This window comes from Anthonomus grandis, chromosome 13 (assembly GCF_022605725.1).
Source record: "Anthonomus grandis grandis chromosome 13, icAntGran1.3, whole genome shotgun sequence".
NCBI lineage: Eukaryota > Metazoa > Arthropoda > Insecta > Coleoptera > Curculionidae > Anthonomus > Anthonomus grandis.
Window position 1 is genome coordinate 14023346 of NC_065558.1, and position 22591 is coordinate 14045936.

Consider the following 22591-nt stretch of genomic DNA (forward strand, 5'->3'; position numbering starts at 1 on the left):
CTAAAATTAGAAACTGTCTACAAACACTATTCTTAATAATTAGGGTATTATAACCAATAAGGGCAAATTCACATTATCGTATCATCGTATAACGGATACATGCAAATAAAGCTTAAGATGATTGAACTTTGATGCTTGTCCACTCATTATACTATGACATATGATTCTTTTTGCATATTATTCTTGTAAATCTAGCTATAATTTTTGTAAATAGAATTGTCAATTCTTGTAGGTTTTACGTATGCAACATACAGTACATCTATCCTATTATAATCATGGACCTTAGTTTTTAAATACCCAGAACGGACACAAATCAAGTGGTTTGAAATCCAGAGATCTTGCTGGCTATTCTACCACTCATTCAGTAAGGGAAAAACGGTTTGTATAGATCTACCATACAGACAGGCATATTAGGCTGACCGCTGTAAGGAAATAGTTCTACTAAGGTACAGAGTATTAACTTATTTTGAAAGAATTACAAATATTAGGTTCCTACAAAGTGTATATGAGAAAAAGGTCTAGTACTTTTATTACTAAATGTCTCTACACACACATTTACTTTTTGGGATTTGGTATATAATCCAATGGAAACGATTTGTGCTCTAATATCATATTGTTTGGTTTTATCACTAAAGAGGGTTTAAGGAAATATTGTTATAAGTTACAAATTTCCACCATAGCTTATTAAATTGATGTCTGCTATCAGAATCATCTATTTTAACCCGTATAACTTTTATTTCATAAATACTTTTAAAACTGTTCCTTGACTAACTACGTCACAGAAAAAACGATCTTTTTATATGCAGGATTATCCCACTCTTAATATTATGTCTAGTTTTGTATTGTTATTAATGTTTGGTGTTTCTTAATTTTTTTTCTTGAAATTTTACTGAGAATAATTTTGTGTTGAGGATGGGTCGTTTCGGATATTTGGCATTCAACAAATATCACACTTCTTCACAACTGATGACCAGTAACCGAATAAGTGACTACAACTGCACTTTAAGAAAAATTATAAAGCAAGCAGTGGATGGCAACAAAATGAAATTGGCATGGAAGCAGGCTTCGCATATTCAGAGTGTGCTGGAATAGAAACCGACAGACCCTTTACAATCAAGAGTACTTAGATATCATTGCTACGACTTCTGAATCATCAGCTCCTTGAAGGTGATTAGAATAATAATTGCAGCAAAAGGCAAGCGGATTAACTCAATAAGACAGTAGTTCAAGGGCAACAACGTTAACATTCTGCTACCTGTGGTCATTAAGGGTTTCTGAAGAGAAATCTACGAAACTAAGAACTATTAAATGCAGGTTGCCCAACTGACGTAAGCCAGTGCTTACTTCACTACCGTGCAATACCCAGCATAATAGCTCACGCGTCACAATGGAAGAAGTGAATGAGAACCTGGAATTGGACGCTGGAAAAACATTGGATACTAGAGTAAGGAGATATAAAATATATTTACCCTATCTTAAGATAAGTTATCAGATCTTCACAAGGATTTTGTTCATAAGATTGTGCGTCTTATGTCCTTGCGATATAGAGGAATAGCGAGATAGAAAACGAAAACACGTAGAGTCACACTATTCAATTTTGCATCTGTTGGGCGGCGCCTCAACCGTCTATAAACTATATATATGCTACTCTAGAAAGTACGGCATATCAGACCAGCGGACCTAAACAGCGTACTGACTGACCACCTTGCGTTCAACCGAAGTTTCCTACAAATGTTCAAAATTGACTCTCTCAGTCTGTAGCTTTTTTACTTGTCGATATTTTCTCAATCGTCTTATCTCACCAATCTCGGTATCGCTTTAAAAAGCGCATCTCTTTTTTTTTGAGGCTCTACCGTAAGTTAGGGCTACTTGCCCACCCTATTGGGTACACTTGCACTCCAAATGTATTTTTATTTATTTTTTATTTTAGATTATCTTTTATTACTTATCGCCAGCTTTGTACTATTAGTGCTAAATAAAGATTGCATGGTTCGCACTTACAAAAAAAACACCAGGAGACATAATTTACCGGAATTACTAAGAGAAAGCTTTGCGCCAAGCGGTAGACGCAGTAAATGCAGTAAACTTACAAAGTAGAACATACCTACTACGTTAGGTCCAAGACTTCTTCTTATTAATTATTCGAAATGTGATTCTTCCAGATTTTTCTTACGTCAAATTCACCAGAGAGAATAACGATCAAGTGGGGCTCGTTAGTGACAATCTGGCAAGCCACTTTTCACCAAGATAATAGAGGAATGTGGTAAAAATAATGTCTACATAATTCCCTTCCCAGCGAACGCTACACGTTTAATGTAGCCTCTTGATGTGACTGTATTGGCTCCAATGAAAATAAAGAAAGATTCTCGATCAGCGGAGAAAGAAATCTCGTTTCTAAGGTAGTACCCTGAAAGAACAATTTACAAACCTGCTGGACAAATTGGAGAAAGGGGTAAGTTAAAATGTGGCAGAGAATCTCAAATCAGGATTTAGAGTAACTGGTTTGCATCCTGCAAATTCTGGCAAAGTTTTAAAGTATTTAAGCATATTGAAAGAGTCTTGGATAATAGCTTCGTTGTTGTATTAAAACAGCACCGTGAAACAGGGGAAATATAAACGTAGAAAACGTTAGAAAACGTAGAAACGTTAAAAACAAACGTAAAAGGGAAAAAAGTCGAATATGGAAGTGATGCGTCTTGCAATCTTACAGATCCTAATGTTTCTGAAAATCCTCCAAAGGTTTGTGAGGAATTTCGGACTGCAGCCGAAGAACAGGAATTTTCTTCATCCATCATTTTGCCACGCACACAGCAAGTAACTTCCTACCAGGAAGAGCAAAAGGGGAAGAAAGACCAACTCCCATTGTGGTACTTGCAATTATACAGTGCACGAAATGTCACGCACGGATTTATAGACCCTGTAATAAAGACATGAAAGACCCTTATTTTTTGCGAATGGTGTAAGGATTCGGAAGACAATGAATGTCTCTTTGATAACAGTGATACCGACAAAGACTTTCAAGTCGACAATAATTAGACAGTATTTTTTTTCGTAAGGCTTATGATTTGTTTGTGTCTTATTTTACCAAAGTCTTAGTAGAATAAAGTGTGCTTTTTTTATAACTTGTTAATTAATTTAAAAACTAAATTAAAAAATATATTATTCCTTTAAAAATATTGGTTTTTAATTGGTTTTTTTAAACGATTGCCCTTGTTATAGAAAAGGTTCTCTTTTTTTCTTATGACTCACGGGTAACATGAAAATAGGCTCTGGAATGCAATTTATGAACATTCCATGGATGTGCAAGTTGCTCAAATTATGGGGTAACTGGCACATCTCAAAAATATTTTTTTTAGGATCCATGGCTGGATCCTTCTAATTTTTATACCAGCCATGGGTAGCCCTTGAATAGATTGGCAAAATGCATGTTTTTTTCAATTTTTTCAAAGATGTAAAGCTACAATATATGATGGTACATCTGGAAATGTGCTGAAAAGGGGTGCAAGTAGCCCTAGTTTACAATATGCTTCAAACCAGAGACCATCTAAAAATCACTTGTTCAATAGTACACAACCGCTGTAGGCATGGAGTTTAGTCCTGGTAAGTGCACTAGGCAGACTGGAGATACGATGGTAAACAACTTGCAAACGACGCTGTCATCTAGATGAACAAGAAACATGCAGATACCTAGGAATCGCTCAACACCATACAAATATTCCTGAGGGATTTAAGACATCGCTTCACAAGCAGTGAAAGAGGCGTTTTCACAAGATTTGGCAATCCGAACTAGCATCATTATATGCAGAGGTATAAATGAACGAGTGGCTATGAAAAAGTGTTCTTTAGTTTACTCGTTTTTTGTTGTCAAATTTGATTTTTTTTCAACTTTAAACAAGACTATAATAAGCATCACAACACACAAATGTACTATAACTAGCTCCTGTATCTTAAATGGTTTCAAAGATCAAATTTCCTTGACTTTTTAAACCCGATATTCTTGATCCCACTTCTGATTTTCACCCTTCCATCTATTTTCTCGACTATCAGTTTTCGATCTGGCCTATTAATTTGTCACGGTGGGCCCACCCGTAAAATGACAGTAATCTTCCGCACTTAAAACTGTTGTCAAACAATGCGAGCGAATTTTTCCCATGGGGGGTGCAGTTAGGCACAGTTTCAGTTCAAGTGGGGCGATAATAATATTTTTCGCTAACCGCTCTGACAATGCCAGAAACATATTGTCGCGACCATTGGAAGAACAGGAGTCTGCCGATGACGAGCGGAGTGTGGCCTCGTAATTAGGAGGAATTAATGGGCGGTGGGTGTTTTTTTTTCAATTCAATGGGATATACAAGGGTAAAGTGAAAGAAAGGTTAGTCTCGGGGAGTAAAGTAAGGAAGAAAATAGATATAATTAATTGGTTCACACTTTTCTTTTATTTGTCTGATGTATATGTTTTTTAGTACAAAATCACGTTTGAAAATTTAGTATATCTAAAAAAATACAATACAAAATTATTTTATAGTGGTAGGTGGTACTCTGGAAAGTACTATGGCCAAAGAATACAGACTGAACCAGGAAAAGCGGCAGATATGCGACGGTGTCAGGCTAATATAAGGGGGAATCAAGAGCAACATGACAGAAAACTACTATTCAGAAAGAGAGAGCAAAAGGGGTTAGTTACTACCAACAAAAATGACTCAAGAACAGCAAATTGGAAAACTCTTGGCCTAGATCGAATTCAGGCTTACTGGTGAACAAATTTAATTGAAACATACAGTTTTTGCCTCAAAATTTATTTAAGCCATTCAAAAGCCAGAGAGGAGTCCAGAATTCTTTACTAAGGGCATAACTTACCTTCTGTCAAAAAACAACGAAATTAACAATCTTTAAAACATGCTGGCCAATAATCTACAAAATTTTTACTGCTGTTATATTACAAAAAATAGAACACCATGTCACAAACTTTGGCGGTATAGCATGGCAATAAAATGGATGTAAGTATGAAAGTCGCGGAAGTAAAGGGTGGATAATAAGGATAATAAGGACTCAATAATAAAGAACCATACAGATACCAGAAGACCGTACTAAGCACAAGCTACTCTAATAATATAATTATGAAATATAATTAATTAATAAAGAATTTAAAATATATCTTTATTTATAATAATAGAATAAACTAGGATAAATAGATACATTTAGGAGCTCTTTAAATTTAAATTAAATTAGGCTTTAGAGGAGTAGACTTGAATTTCTTTAGATCTAACCTTAGGAACTGATGGCAACCCAATGGAAATCATGGTAATCTAACTGGATCTCTGGTAAATCTATTATTTGTTCCACTAGTTCACTTTCTACTATTCGCTTCATAAGCTTTAATTTTGTTCAGCATTTTATAAATTAACCTAAAATAAACAAACTCTAATGTTGAAAGGAAGATAAACTCTGAAACTTTTTGTATTAAGCAATTCTCGAATCGTCAGTAGGGCATAAGTTAAACTACTCAATTTGATTGCGGATAATGAGCTTTCATGGCATGCCAATATAATTTATAATGAGTTACTTATTTTATTGGGTATTACGTCACATAGAGCAAAAATAAGAGTATGGGAATAATTATAATAAATAAAAATTATGTATAATTAAATTATTATTATTATTATTATTATTAAATTATTATTTTTTATTTTATTATTAATTATGATTCCTTTGCTAAAGAGAGAGGTAGATCAGGGTATTCTCAAATTTAATTAATGATTTAAAATATTTGATATGTATATATTTTCTATCATTAATTTACATTAAGATCACACCCCCTTAATTTTAAAGAAGTAAGCTTTGAATTTTTTGCTAAGGTGCGTTTAGACGGTTCAATTTGGGTGATCATTTCGGATGAATCATCCGAAGTGATTTTGACAACAAATTGAATTATTCAGTTCACTAAAAAATGGCGCCAAATGAAGTTGTACGTACAGGCATTGAGATAATCAGTGAATATCATTTAAGTAAATGGAGAAAAATAAAACGTAGAAACATAAGAAGATGGTGGATACGGCCATGGATAAGTCGACCAAATATAATAGGTGCGTCAATTTGTTTGTTACAAGAATGGATTGCCGAAGATCAACCAATGTTTAAAAATCATTTAAGAATGTCTGCAGCTCAATTTGAACAGCTACTTAAAAAAGTGGCGTCATTAATTCAAAAAGAAAATACAAATATGAGAGAAAGTCTTTGCTCCAGGCTAAAACTGCACATTGTACTTAGATATCTTGCAGCAGGCGATTGCTTTGCAACACTAGAAGCATTATACTATGTACCAAAATGTTCTATCTCGTCGACGATTTCCTTTAAAGCTCTTTCTCGGGCAGTTTTACTTTTATACTCTTCTATTTTCATATTCCACAAGCACTGTCAGTCTTTAAGTACGTTCAATATTAACGAAGTATGATCTTCCTTCCACTTGAAAACCATGTTTAATAATTTTACGTTGTAGAACTTGATAAAAATGCTATACCTAAACAACTATCCGCAGTAAATAACAGCCACCAATCGTGCTAGATTTTCAACTATTCACTAATCACTGTACGCCGCGCCGCCGGGAATTTTTACATGGTTCACTTTTGATGAATCACCGAAAGTGAAACAAAGTAGAGCGGGTTCAATTTTATTTCATCTTCATCTTGGATGATCACTTTCGATGAATACTAGTTTAGACGATTTAGACTTCTATTTCACTTTGAATGATTCATCCGAAATGATCACCCAAATTGAACCTAATTTAAAAAGTAGGTCTTCTTGTTGTTTTTATCGTTTTTTAATTTTAATATTCATAACAAAGTTAGGTAGGATATTGAAAAGAAGAAACGAGCTCAGAGAATAATAGATTAAACCTCAGCTCCTAGGTATATAAAAAATCTATTATACCTCATGTAAATTATTGTATTTAAAACTTATTGATTGAACTTAAATTAAATTAAGTATATCGAACGGTATCGTCACAGATTTGAGTTTATATTTCTTTTAAGTACGTGAATAAGTCTATTTTCTTCTTCTTTTCAATTTTTTGAACATGTGAGATAGTAATTTCTACTTTTTGCTATAAGTGACGTAATACCCAATAAAATAAGTATTATACAATACAGATTTTACTTATTATAGTTTATGCAAAAAAATATTTTTAAGTACCCTTTTCTTGAGATAGTTTATGAAAATACCACTGTAGGTCAAAAACTTTCCTTCGTATACATTCTTAAATCGTTGGCTAAAATAGTTAACAAAACACTGTAGAATATATGGAAATTGACATTCAGTGAATACCTAATAAAATTTCCTAGAAATTCAAATTGCTAACATAAATCATTCCCTAAACGTTCCTGGCATGTTCACAGATATATCAGAACATTCCTATATATTATGAACTCCTATTATAATATATATATGACCTATGATGCCACTGTTGTGAGCTTCTCAATTTATTTGCCAGTGCTTTCGTAACTTAGGGGGTAAAGAAAATTCATACGTTTAGGATGTAAATAAAAAAGAACCTTTTTATGACCCTACATGTCAATCAACCCTTAACCAAGACATTATACAATAATGAAATTATTCCCATCATCATAACCTAATCATCCTGAGAAAAAACAACAAACTCAACCACCACATCAAACCAAATAAAAAATCGGCTTAAAATTAGAAGATAAAGGTCGGGCACACACTCAAACAAATCCGAATAAATAATTTAGGGCAAATAAATCCGGTTCAAGCTTATCTTTCCGAACAATTGAACAATGACCCTTTTTCCTACATAGGAAATTGCACTATGTATATGTTTGTCTTGGGGTGGGTTAAAACGGTTTGCACCAACCATTTGGGAAAGTAATCAAGGCCGAAGGGCCTTTTTAATAATTGGAAATTGGTGCAGATAAACTGCCATATAGAGCGGTGCTACCGAAACCATGTTTGACACATGTAAGTGGGGTCTCTCGTGTCGGTCACGTGACGTCGCGTGGCCCTTAGGGAAAATCACAAGGCCGAGGCCACGTGGACCTTTTGGAGGTGACACACCCCCAAAGACCAATTTGAGAGTGTGTGGCGATCCGTCTTGTTTGAGGATGTGTGAATTTGTTTGTTTGGTTTACCCGGAGCGGAACTAATTTACGAGGGTGGGTCCCCGCATAATAAAAATTTAAATTATTTCAATGAAAGTTTTTAACTTAGGAAGCGAAGGGTAGTTTTTCTGGTAGTTGTTAAAAGAGCATTAACAATAAAAAGACAGATTTTGATTAGGAATTTAATTTCTGATAAAAAATTTGATTTATGTTTGCAACAGGTTTAAATGGTTGCTGGAATGTTGTTACATTGTTTAAATCTGAATTTAAATATCCCTTCATATTTATGAGCCCATTTAAAGTACCGTGGTATACCGTGATTTAAAGCCCATACAAAGTAATATGTGGTGTATATTACTCGAAGGTAGTCTGAAATTTATGCCGAAGATTCTTGGATTGTCTTGTATGCAATGTCTCAGAAATTTACTACATATTTTATCAAAATTCATATATTTTCTTTTACTTCTGGTAAATAATCAGTAAGGACCGTTTTTGTGATTGCATTGATTAAAAATTACAAATGGTTTTTTAATAAGGAATAAACCATAACAATAAATGGATGTAACATGTGAATTGCAATGAGGAATATACAGGATTATTGAGAAGTACTCTAGCAGTTTCTTAAGTATTTTAAAAGCATATGACATTAGCTGATTGGTTTAAAGAAATTTGCCTTAGAATAATCTGTTTTTCCAGGCTTGGACAAAAGCGCCACCCCGATAGAGTGCCATCTAATAATACCTAAATATAACCATAATAAATGTACCAAAATATAATGATAAACAAGGCTGGTAGTGTCAGTCAGCCTATTTATTAGACTTTATAGTTTCTTTTACATTTTTGCGGAAATGATACTGTCAGAGCCAATACATTTGATAGGTAGGGCAAAATGAAAGCATACAGTCTCCCTCCATCCGTTATTCTTAATATAGTTCTGTATTCTTTTTGTGAAAGAATAAAACTTTCAACAACTTTTTATGTTTTGGACACAGCAGTGTCCATCATCAGGGGGACACTAAAAGGAAAATCTGACACATTCATTAACCAGCGCACCAAGATTTGTTAGGGTCAAATATGCTTATCGCTATTGATCTTCTTCTCAATTCTTTTTAGCAACTTCTCAGTTTTCCTGATTACCTGTATAGTAATACCATTTTAAGAGGCCTTTGTTGGCAAGTATTTGGTCTATTAAGATGTTTCTAGTTGAATTAACCCGAAATAATTCGATCAGGTTCATCTCTTCCTGGAAGTCTATACTCATTGTTTTTTTACGAATTGCATCCCTGCTCTTTATCAAGAACCTTCTTGCGTACTTTTTTAATTTCTTCACAGTACTTCCTTCAAGAAGCCATTTTCACCTTTTGTATCTGGGTATTGTATCCTGTCTCATTAAAGTTCCTGCTGACAGCCTTTTTAATCTTTCCAAAGTCTTTTGCCTGGATAACTTCCTTGTGACTTTTGGACAGACTTTATTATTGTGCCTGTAGGCTCGCTCCTCCATGGTCATTTAGTGTTTTATATCCTTTATCTTTTTTTTCACCCGCACTAGTTGTCTCTGGAGTTTCTGGCCATTCTTATTTTTTTAACGCAACAAAATTTCTTTGCCCTAATAAATGAAAATCACCGTTTCGGTTTAGATTACTGTTTCGCCATGTGTGATGATGATGATGATGAGGTTTGAACCATATCCTAGGATAAGCTTGGTTCTTGCATGTTCTCACTAATCTATAACAATGGAATCTGTAGGTGGCGAGCTAGGAACGCCAATTCTACAATTATATTTTTCGGTCCTCAATCCTCATTAGATATTCTGCCTGCTACCAGGTCCTTGCACTAAAAGAGATTCATGGGACAATCATATTTTTATTTACAAGGATGTAGGTTGCCGCACCCAAAACCTTTAATAACTATCTGTTTCTTGGTCCAATATACACAAAAAAAAGGAGCTGAAGGGACCTTTAATGGTCCTATCCAATTTTTTGGGATCAACAAACGTTTCCTTAAAGGAGAGATTGCGAAAGAACATCGTCCAGGATGATGCAACATTGGAATGACACCAATGGGTTGGTTCACTTTAAAAAGTTCCTGAGGTTCCACGCTGGGAGGGCGGGTTAAGGTCTGAGACTGAAAAGGAAAAGCCTACGGACGCTGGTAGGGCCGCTCACAGGCCACTACACCTACAACGTCCACCTATACAGAACGGGCTTATCCGACACAGCAATTTTTAGATTCAAGAGAAATCAATAAAACATTTGATTGCAAATTGTGGAGCACTGGGCCACAGGAAATACAGGATTCTACACACACATATATGCTGAGTGAAGAGGATCTGCTGACGCTCCCACTGAAGGAGCTGATCCTGATATACAATAGATCAACAATGTGCAAAAGTTAAAGGGCCACCCTACGCTAGACCTTATTGCACTATACTACACTACATTGTGGTGGTCCTGCCAATGTCAAAGGACACCATTTCTCTGCCTAATACAGCCGAGCCTGCCCTACTGTCATGCAGAATAATCTACATTACTCTTATTCTTCTTCTTATCCTGGGATCTATTGTGGTTTAGCTATTTCAGAGTGACCCTTCCCAGCTCTTCTCGTATAACCTAATACCAATATTCTCCAGGGTCTTTTAACAAGCCGCATACAGTGATTAGGCCAGCCCCATTTCATCTATATTGGGCTTAGTAGATTTGATCTCTCGGTCTTCAGGCCAGAGTTTTGTCCCTTCATTCGGGAACTGAGAGTATTTTCTTCTACCTAATCTAGGACCACCCGGTAAATCTTCCATTTTCGGTTTCTTTGCCAGGTGTTTGAAGCCAAACCCCTCAAAAGTGTTTTCAAGCCGTATTTTGATTATTCCAGCCACTCTGTCATTCAGAGGTCGTCCAGAAATATGAAAACAATATCATGAAACAAAATATCAAATATTCCGTAACCTTAACTAATGTAAAAGCGATTTTTTCTAAAAGTATGTTATGTTTAAATAAATAGGAAAATAAGAAAAATAAAAAATTTTGAATGCTTAAATCGTTTATTATAATCAATAATAATCAGTTAATAAAACTGTTCTTAAAATCTATTAATACAAAAGTCAAATTTACGATCACAATATTAAAGACATAATAAATACACGACAGTTACCAATAAGGAAGACATATTCAATTCTAAATTAAAATATACATGTCACTGTCAATCATTAACAGTGCGTGAGTTGTAAGTATGCTTTATACGAAGAAAATAATAATATGTTAAAAATAAGGAGCGCCGCATATAAAAACGGAAAGACACTCTGTAAAATTTTCTTATTTGTGTGAAATATCAGTCTTTTGTACATTATTTAATTTAACTTTAAAACAAGTTAAGAAGGCACTATTTCCACATAAGTGGCTGGAAAGATTCCGACGTTGCCGTTGCATTCACCCAGCCACCAACCATCATCCTGCTGACGATATACCTATTGGAAAAATTGAAAAAATTTAATATTTTAGCTAAAACTTAATTCGTTATCTTGCCTTAAGCATATCTCCAGTTTTCAACAGCAGTTCATCAGGCAAATTAGGGGTGTACGGATAAATGGCTCTGCACTTTGCTATTGGATGTAAATTTTCAGTGTCAGTCAGTTGATCTGTACTGCTGCACTGTGACGAAAATTCATCTAAAAAAAAGAAAATAAAGGTAAAACGATTAATACGAGATCCATTACATTTAATAGAGCTAAGTGCAATTCATCAACCCCTTTATAACAAGGTAGCTATAAAAATTGGTTTTGAAAAAAAAATATGCGCGAGTGTCATTCGCGAAGCTAAAATCATGTCAAATAATAATTTTATAAGAACATTACAATAAAAAGGCAATAACCATAAAGGAGTAAACAAAGGTAACCAGATCCTAGTACCGACCTCATTTAAGCTTTAACCTTTAAAAGTGAGGGACATTATAAGTAGTCTAGAAAACTAAAAAAGTAAAGATGTCTATCACCGTTCCTAAATCTTCGTGAAATTAACTCTGTTTTGGAGAGGCGGTTTTTCGTTTACTTTTAAAATATTGTTACTATATCATCATATAGCTCCAATAACTCTTGTATTTAAAAAAGGAGACCTTTGCCATCGGTAAATTACAGACTCAAACCCCTATTGCCTATTGTCACTTTCTATCTTAGTATTTTTTCTTGAAAATAACATTATTCTTACATACATAATCATTAAAATAACATTATCATTACATACAGTACATTTGGCTTTAAAATTCATAGAAGTACAGAATCAGGAATTTGATCGAGTATAGTACTATTGCAGTTTATATCGACTACATTGATTTACGGTATTAGTCATCATATCATGATGACTATATATGATATGATGTCTGTGATATAGGATATGATAGCAGTAGTAGTAAATATTATATTAATGAAATAAGATCTTCCAAAAAGTTAACTTTATTGGACAATATGAAATTAGGTTCAAAATTTAGAACATCGTTGACACAATTTAAGATTGGTCTTTTTTTAGCCCTTGTAGTCTCTACCTTTTCCAGCAGATCCAGTTTTTTACGCTTCGCACACTCATCGTTTTCGCTGTTAGGAAAGAAGCTCTTCATCCTATGAATTCTATAACTGCTTCTAGAACTGCTTAAGGTTCATAAAGAAGGACAGTCAATCAGACCAGTGCTATCTATTATGGATTCTATTTGTTACAAACTTTCTTCTTGGTTAAATGGAGTATTGAAAGGTTTTTATAAGATTTTTCCACTAAGAAATCCATTAAATATCCTGGGTTAAACATCGAATAAATGTATCAATACTACAACAATTCAAAGTAAATGATAGACTCCTTACATAGCTATAACAGAGATATTTGCAGTATTTTGGACACATTACCAGAAGAACAGGTATGATGGAAAAAGTGATAATCGAGGGCAGAGTTGAATGAAAAAAGACCTAGAGGAAGAACATGAAACCAAACAAATAGCCCAAGACAGAGAAATAAGGAGGGAATTATAAAAGAATTATAAAAATTTGATGGTGTCACCACATCCCTAAAAGGCGTAAGAGGAGATCGAGTATTTATGGACATCATGTCAACAGAATAAAGTGCTATATTTTGAAATTCCGGTAAGGCCTTTGACTGTAATACGTCAACCATAATATTCTAATGAACAACCTAAAACTATATAATTTAAGCTCAGCTAGCATAATCAACTTCAAAACTTATCTAAGGAGACCCCACCTTCTTGATTTTTCTATGCTTTTTAAGGTATCTAAGGTACTCAATACTTTTTTTATTAACAATAATGATCTGCCAAACAGCGAGACATAAGGAAGATAACAACTGCTAACGACCCTACAATATTTACCGACTTAATGATGCACAAAATGTTGACAAAGATAAGACCAAAATGACGGGTTTTCCCTTGAAATGCCGCTGAACTTAATCAAGGTGCAGATTCAGTCAAATTCTTAACGGTCCATCTTAACTAAAAGCTACAGTTGGGAAAACTGAGCAAGAACAACTAGAGTGCTTGTCTTGTGTATTGCGTGTCTGTTGAAATACTCAAGAGGATTTTTTGCTGTCTTCTATTTCTATTTGTCTTATGCTGTACTTGTTTAGAATCATTCTGTTGAAGTCGATCAGATATTCTCTCTACAAAGAAAATCAATAAAGGATATAAATGTACTTGGGTACTGGGATGACTACCGACAGATATTTATAGACTTTAAAAATCTTAATATTGAATAGGGTACAACACAGATCAAATAAATATGATATAAATATGACATGTTATTGGGCAATTAATTTTTTTACCTAAGAGTTCTCGCTACTAAGTATTAGAATAGTAATAATGACCTTAGTTAAAAAAATTCCACAATAACAGAGACATTACCGAATTTCTTTCACCTGTTTTCTCTAAGATTGATAAGAAGTAGCCACATGTCTGAATAAACAGCCACTTTCATTTGAACATAATTTTACATACAAGCAATTTGGGTTTAAAATTTTTAGATTAACACAAAATAGCACAAAATACAGCAGTCGTAAATTTCACAAATTGCAATTCACGAGTGTTATATTTTGTGATATCAGCAAGGCTTTCGACTGGAATACTTTAACCATATACTTTAACCATAAAATCCTAATAAACACGCTGAAACTATATAATTTTAGCTCAGATAGCATGATCAGTCTTCAAACTTATCTATAGGATAGAAAATGGGTTGTGAGGGTCGGTGGAATTTTGTCGGCAGAAAGTGTTGTCAATTTTGATATCCATCAAGGCTTAGTACTGGGACCAATAATTTTTCTTACCTACATTAATTATCTGCCAAACAGCAAGACACCGGAAAGAGACCAACTTATGCACAGTATGGTATAGATAAGATCACCTTAACCAAAAGCTAGAGTTGGGTCGGAGAACTGGCCAAAAGACTTAACAAATAGAGTGTTTGTTTTGTGTGTGTGTTCTATTTCTCTTTATCTTGTATTGTGCTTATTTAGGATCATTCTGCTGAAGTCAATCAGATATTCTGTTTGAAAAGAAAGGCAGTGAGGGTCTGTGCAGCTTTGAGTACCGGGATGACTGTCAGCAGACATTATATTACTGAAAATTCAATTTTAATTTTTTTCAAATTTTTGGAGCCCTTTCAAGTGATTTTATACATATTTAGGGTATTTCATAGGTAATCTTTGCATTTAAAACTATTTTCATATCTCTTTCTGGTATTTTAAGCAAATTTTTACTTTTTCCATGCTTTTGGTCTCATTTTTAACTATTTTCCAAGAACTTGAAATAATTGTTCAAATTGAGCTTTTAGGATTTATTTTGTTTTATAGATATGATCAATCCAGCCATTTTGGATGTTTGTTCATTTTATTCCAGGTCATTTTTAATTTTCTTTCTGATATCTAAGACAATTTTTTTAAATCCCGGTTTTTCAAATGCTCTATTTGACAGAATTTATCACGTGCAGTTTTAATTAATTATGCCTAGTTTCTATTTAATTTTTATATTTTTTTTTAATAAGACATGAATCTATGTAAATTTAATGCCTATGGAAATAATTCATTTGAAACAATTTTTAAGGCTTCATTTTTCATTTTTTTTGGATTGTAGGATAATAATAAATAAAATGAAACAAAGGAAGTTGTAAACGCAAGAAAACTTACCAAAATCTGAATCCGGTTGGTTTGAATTCCCATCAGCGGCTCCCCGATGCGTCCAGTCATGAAGTACGTGATCATCCACGTCATTTATGTGAGGATCCGAGTTATCTGATTGGTCAGATTTTAAAGATTTTTCACTAACCGGGCTCCGATCTGTTTCAAAGAACTCTTCACGTAACCATTGGGGTACCTAGGAATAAGTTTTTTGAGTACTTGAAAAAGTCATTATTAAGTAAATTACCTTGAGGACACTTTGTTGCAATCCAGACTTGTCTCTGGTAACTGTAATATGGGGTCCCAAGGGATGTCCCGCCCTGGGTCTACTGTCTAATTCGGCTAAAGCATTTTGAACTTTGTAGCGAGCCCCTTCCAGGTAAGTTAACATAGATTTCATCTGAAATGGCAACAAATGAAGTCAAAGGACAGAAACAGTGAAATGAGGTCCTTTTCAGGTTGATTATTTTAAAACCGTTAAGCCTTAGCTTCAATTCATCTAATGCATTTATTTAAATATAAGTTACATAAGACAAATAAGCCAATTATAAGGATATAAGGAAAAACATGGTTAACATTACTAAAAGCAATGAATAATTCTGAGTATCTACATAATATATGCATTGGGATATATGCATAAAATTATACGAAAATATTTCATGTTTTATGAAATAATAATTTTTACATTTTTGTCTCGGAACTTTTTTTATGATTTTCTGAAGATTAAAATAATTATATTTCAGAAATTCAATTAGAAAAAAAATAAGGTTTTCAAAATATTTTTGAATAAAAGAAAAATTCGAAGAAATTTGGGACTTAAAAAATAAGGTCCTAATTTTAAAGCTACATTTTAAAAAGTAAATTTTGAATGATTTTTTGGTAATTTTATTATTACTATTAAATGCAGTAAGTAAATTTCCTATACATTCCAGGCATTTTGTTTTATTTTTTAATTTATTCCATTCATTTGAGATTTGTTTTTATGGGTAATAAAGTAATTTTTTTACATGTTCCAGGCTTTTAAAATAGCTTTCCAGATATTAGCTTTTATTTCAGATAATAAAAGTCATTTTCCATGTTATACAGGGTCCGGTAAAATGATCTCCCACATTTTGCGCCGCCACTGAGCCCGAATCACTAAAGAGGGAGCCAGCTTAGCGTAGTCGGTTAGCTGCGCGCGCCTTGCCATTTCTGTTGTCGCCATGAACTGGACGGGCGAGCATCGTGCCTTCGTTATCGAAACATTTTTCAAAAGTAACGAATCTGTGATTACGACACAAAGAAATTTTCGTACTCACTTCGCACTTGGTAGACATGATCCAGTTCCAGATCGCAAAACAACACTGTTGTGGGTTTCAAATTTTAGAGCTACAGGTAGGCTAACTGGTAGACCCAGAATTGTTCGGACAGCTGAAAACATTGCAGCTGTAAGAGAAGCAGTTGAACGATCTCCTAGACGTTCAGCTGTTAAACATGCCTCTGCTTTGCGTTTGTCAGATCGTTCTGTGAGAAGAATTTTGCACACCGATCTGAAGTTCCACCCATACAAAATGATGATCGTGCAAGAACTTAGTGAACGGGACTGGGAAAATCGCCGAGAATGTTCCAATGATATTCTTCAAAACGTCCCACAAAATGCGCTTTTAATAACGAGTGACGAGGCTCATTTCCATTTGTCTGGCTGTGTGAACAAGCAGAATTTTCACTACTGGGCACCAGAAAATCCACGGCAGCTCCATGAAAGGCCACTTCACAGCCAACGTGTTACCGTTTGGTGTGCTGTTGGTTCTTTTGGTGTTTGGAGTCCCTATTTTTTTAAAGAAGGAGGAGTAATGGTTACCGTAACTGCTGATCGATATGTCGACATGCTACGTAATTTTTTGGAACCAAAACTTAGGGAACTTGAACATCCGGATGTGTGGTTTTAACAGGATGGGGCTACAGCTCACACGGCAAGAAAGACAATGGACCTGTTAAGGGAAATGTTTCCAGGACGCGTAATCTCGTTACGTGGAGACGTTGGGTGGCCTGCGCGTTCACCCGATCTTGCCCCATGCTACTTTTTCTTGGGGTTACCTGAAAGAGAAGGTTCTTCAACATCATCCCCGAACCATTGACGAATTGAAAGCAGCAAGGCGCCAAGAAGTTACAGGAATATCGCCCCAAATTACTGCTCGAGTAATGGAAACTTTCAGAAATCAGCTTGGAATGTGTGTCGAAAGAAATGGTCGCCACTTGGACTCTGTAATTTTCAAGACTTAATAAAAACAAAACGGCATACCATATATTTTTAGTTAATAAAAATAAAATATAAATAGCATTTACATTGGCGTTTTTATTAAAAATCAAAATGTGGGAGATCATTTTGTCGGACCCTGCACATTTGAAGAAATCTTAGTTTTAAAGTATTTAAAGCGACATTTTTCAAATACTTTTCATATTATTGGTTAAGTTTTTTAAATATTTTTCATGCATTTAAATCAAATTTTCATAGGTTCCAGGGCTTATTTTTTATTTCTTTTGGGTTACTGACTTATTTAATGTGTCTTGGGACTTTCAAAGTTATGTCTTATGTATTCCAGGCATTTGGAATTTCTTTTCTGGCATTTTATTTGTCTCAAAAGAATTGCTTTATAATATTGATATGCAAAAACATCCTTTTGAGTTAAAATCATGACTTATTTTTTCCAAATATTAAGGCGAATTTAAATATCTGTCACTTATCTTTGTCTCACTTTAAGTCATCCTCAATTTCTTCCTCTTAATGATTAAAGCTATTTTTTTATCTAAATTTCTGATGAATTGTTAAGCACTTCTTGCTTCACTGACCTTGGATTTGAAGTCATATTTTAATTCTTCCATATATTTAAAGTCACTTTTAATTATTTTTAAAAAACTTTTAAATCATTTGTGATTTCCTTATTTGATCAACTAATATCATGGTTTATTTCTTGCCCGTATTTGAGGTCACTTTGCTTTGTAGATATTTGAATTAATTTGTATATTTTTTAAGTTTTTGAAACTATATTTTGTATAAAATATATAGATTCCGATATAGTTTTTGATAAAGGAATGACTTAATTTTCTAATCAGTGCACGAATATTTAATCTCACGCTTGCTTTGGAATGACTGCCTGTAGCGTCATCTAAGAGTCATGCCTCAAAACTTAAATTTAGGTCACTATATCCAAAAAGGTAAGCCATATAATCTGACAAAACACTTCAAACAAATAATATGTCTCATTTCACTTTGATATTGGGGCACCACCTAACAATCATACTTTCAATCTTGAATTAAGGTATCTAGAGTCGAAAAGGTAACTATTATAATAAATAATTAATGAAACAAAACTAATTGATAGTTGGAGAAAAAGAATAGTCCATAAAATATACAGAATTCAAAATTTCTACTCGTGTATAATTTTGTTTATTGCACACTTGCTATAGAATATACTATTCTTCTATTCAAAGTTTTTTATGTCCTTAAATCTTAAAAATGTGCTTAAAGCTATCGATAAATACTTACATGATACAATTTTTCTACCACAGACTGTTGGGAATCCTCGCTACCAAAATTCGGCGTCTGCTTTATCGCTTTCGAAAGATTTTCCAGTCCGTTTTTCGATTTCCTTTCACGGTCTATATCTTGTCGAATCAGGTGCAAAAGCTTTATTAGAGCCTAAAAAAATGGAAAAAATATAACATTTGGCGATAAATTTAGAAAGACGTTCTCCAACCTGTTTTCTCCTTTCCCTGTTCATCGCCAAAGTAATGTGTTCACAATAAAAATCAGGTAATAGTTGCTCGGAGGTTTGCTGTGACGTTTGTCGCATATTTTGAAAGTAAATCAGATCTTTTGTCGGTTCTGCTATTTCTATGGGCGGTCTCAGTCTTTCTGTGGCCTTAAAAAAAATAATTAAATTTAACGAGTTCTCTTCTTATTTCATATACGAGACGCACAGTTACGATATACGGTTTTTTAAAGGTGAAAATTACATAAGGCGTACACACACAATATTTGTATAATCCTCTAACCTTTTCAAACCACTCGCAATGGGCAAAAGTAGGCGGTTTACCCACATCGCTTTACCGCAGATGTATGTAATTTGAGAATTTTTATTTTTTGTTCTGTTGCATAATCGTAACGTAGTATTTGCAATGGAAAGTCGAGTGAAGAGAGTGAGTTTTTTTTGTTAAATTGGAGCAATAATTCCTTCACTCTGAATTTTGCCATGCTGTAATTTTTTGACAGTTAAATTAATATTCCAAGTAATTTAATATTTTTAATAATAAAGACGTCAAAGTTCATGCAGATGAAACAGGAATTGAAAAATAAATATATATTTTCAGATCGTTCATAAAGCCTAATCTAAAAAGACTAATTTGCATATTATATCTAATGTTTCCTCAGCTTTGACAGAAAGTACCCGGCCGCAAAACATTCTATGCGAAGAAAACATATAATCAAACAATTTCAAACCAACAAGAAAAACATATCGTTAAAGGAAAGCTACATATTAAAATTTCCACCCAACTGTATAGCTACGGGAAGATCACCTGTTTAGGAACTATTACCAAAAAGATCAAGCAAAAAACCAGAAGATTCATTTGCCTAAACACATCCCGCCCTTTAAAATAAATAAGCTAAATCTTTACGAAGAACTTTCCCAGGAGAAGGAACGGCTAAACAAAGCTCCAGCCTTGAAAGATCTCCTCATATCTAGTTCATCAATGAAGCCATACCCACTCAGCCTCAAAGCCTGCAGGAGGTTTTTCGGTAGCATCTGGTGTATGATCCTCTGAATGCCAACTGGATCTACTTATCTATCGTCCAACATCCTCTCATATACAGGGCAGTCTTTTGGTAGTCCTAAAGAAAGCAAAAATTCGGGTGTAACTGGATAGAGTCCAGATATATAAGCGCAGCCATAACTACAGCTCTTGAGACTCTAAAACTTGCGATACCTTTCGAGGTGAACTACATACGTGCCGGGTATTACTTAAGCCACACAGAAATGAATGTCTTCTCTATCCTGTCTATATGGTACCTGTGACAGTCCACTATAAGGGATTCCAATTTGGCAAACGGAGAGGAGTAATAAATAAGGAGTAGTAACGAATGAGAGGGCTGATGCAGGTTCCTGTGATAATGTGCTATATACCAGCAGGACATACTCGCTAGAGAAGCATGATTCTTTTTTCCAAGCTGAAGCACTTAATGTGTTAAAATGCTTACAGGAAATTTTTAATTGTGAACACTATAACACAGTCGTCTTAATCTGCTTAAAGCAGAGATGCCATTAAGACTATTACAGCCGAAGGTTAGCTCCAAACTTGTGCTGGATTATATAAAGACACTGGTAAAGGACGGCTGCAGGGTTTGGGTTCTCTGCATCCTGGTCCCTCTGGCATGACCTGGTAATGCTACTAACTAGGAAACGGACTCTCCATTGCTAGACTGGGATCTGCGAAGGATATTCTAGCTATCGTGTCACTAAAAAGTCTCCACAATAGCATTCTGAACATGAACTTTTTGAGAATTGAAAAATAAATATATTTTTTAAATTGTTCATTTTTATACCCTTAAAAACACTAATTTGCATATTATACTTAAGGTTTTCTGAGCTTTGACACCAAGTACCAAGCATAGGAAATAAACCTTAATGTGAAGTAAACCTACGCAGAACCAAACAATTTCAAACCAACAATATAGGGAACTAACAAGAAAAACATACCCTAAAAAGAAAGCTACGTATTAAAATGCTCACCTAACTGTATCGTCCAACGGGAAAATCACTTCTTTAAAAACTACTACCAAAAAGAACAAGCAAAATTCCAGAAGATCAATTGCCTAAACTTTAAAATGAATAAGCTAAGTCTTTACGAAGAATATTTCCAGTCCAGGAGAAGGAATGGCTAAATAAAACTCCAGTCTTTAAAAGATTTCTTCATATCTAGTTCAATAACGAAGCCATACATAGTCAGCCTCAGAGCCCGCAGAAGGTCTTTCGGTAGCACCTGGTGTATGATCCCCAGAATGCTACAACTGGATCTACTCATCTATCGTCGAACATCCTCTCACATACAGGGCAATCTTTTGGTGGTCATAGGGAAAGCAAGAATTTGAGTGCATGTGGATATAGTCCAACAACTCGCATAGCGGAGCATTTCAGGCTATATAAGAGCGGCCATAACTAGAGCTCTTGAGATTATGGAACGCGATACATTTCGAGATGAAATACGTGCCGGTATTACTCAAGCCACACAGGAATGAATGTCTTCTTTGTCCTGAGTATATGGCACCTGTGAAACTCGACTATAAGGGATTCGTGGCCAATTTGGCAGATAAAGAGGAGTACGAGGGCTCTAGTAGGCCTATATAAGTAAACATGGGATGGCTCCGAAACGAATGATAGAGCTGGTGCAGGTTCCTGTGATAAAGTGCTAGAGAAGCATGATTCTATTTTCATCGATTCTTATTAACACTTGATGCGTTAAATGCTGACAGGAAATTTTTAATTGTGGACACCATAACATAGTCGTCTTAATCTGCTTAAAGCAGAAGCGCCATTGAGACTATTACAGCCGAAGGTAAGCTCCAAACTTGTACTCGAGTATATAAAGGGACTGGTGCAGGACGGCTGCAGGGTTCGGCTTCTCTGCGGGCCTAGTCCCTTTGGCATGACCTGGTAATGCTGCTAACTAGGAAACGGACTCCATTGCTAGCTAGACTGGGATCTGCAAAGGATACTCTAGCTATCGTGTTACTAAAAAGTCTCCTCAATAGCATTCTGAACACGGACTTATAAATATATCTGGACTGCCAATTCAATGAAAAGTAAATGACCACTACTAAGGGACCGCCATTTGCGTGATTGTGTCCTTTCGATGTTGGTCACTTTGACAAGTTTCAGTTGTGCCAATTGTAGGGAAACAAAACAATTAAAGTTTTTAAGAGGTTATGTTTACAAATACAAAATAGAAAGTTACATTTCGACTTTTTCCTGGACCCTTTCTTACCTCTTGCCGTTTTCTATAACGTGCATTTAAGTATTAAATTTTAGTGTTAAGTTATCGATTCGGGAAACAGGGTACATACCCGACGGTTTTCCCGAATCTCCAAATCGTGCTGGCAGATTGCCTAGTAGCAGAGCCAATAACCTAGTAAGCAAGTTACATTTAGTTAAGAATTTAAAATAGTTGCGTTAGATCTGTAACTTTTCTTGTAATTGTTTAAGAATTTTGTTAAAATTTATGAAAGAAAGTAATCTTCATCATCAATCATCTAAAATGAGACAAAGTTTCAATTAACTTGGGATAGAT

At 34.6% G+C, this 22591-nt stretch overlaps 1 protein-coding gene across 1 annotated transcript in view; it reads right to left on the reverse strand.

Moving 5' to 3' along the window:
• Positions 1-11126: 11126 nt before the first annotated feature.
• Positions 11127-22591, reverse strand: part of LOC126743603 (uncharacterized) — a 51686-nt gene continuing 40221 nt past the window's right edge. The window contains exons 8-13 of the mRNA XM_050450771.1: positions 19006-19170; positions 18795-18947; positions 15516-15668; positions 15278-15464; positions 11630-11772; positions 11127-11571 (exon numbers count right to left, since the gene is read on the reverse strand). Coding sequence (XP_050306728.1) covers positions 11476-11571; positions 11630-11772; positions 15278-15464; positions 15516-15668; positions 18795-18947; positions 19006-19170 — 897 coding nt within the window. The 3' untranslated portion in view covers positions 11127-11475. The remainder of the gene's footprint in view (positions 11572-11629; positions 11773-15277; positions 15465-15515; positions 15669-18794; positions 18948-19005; positions 19171-22591) is intronic.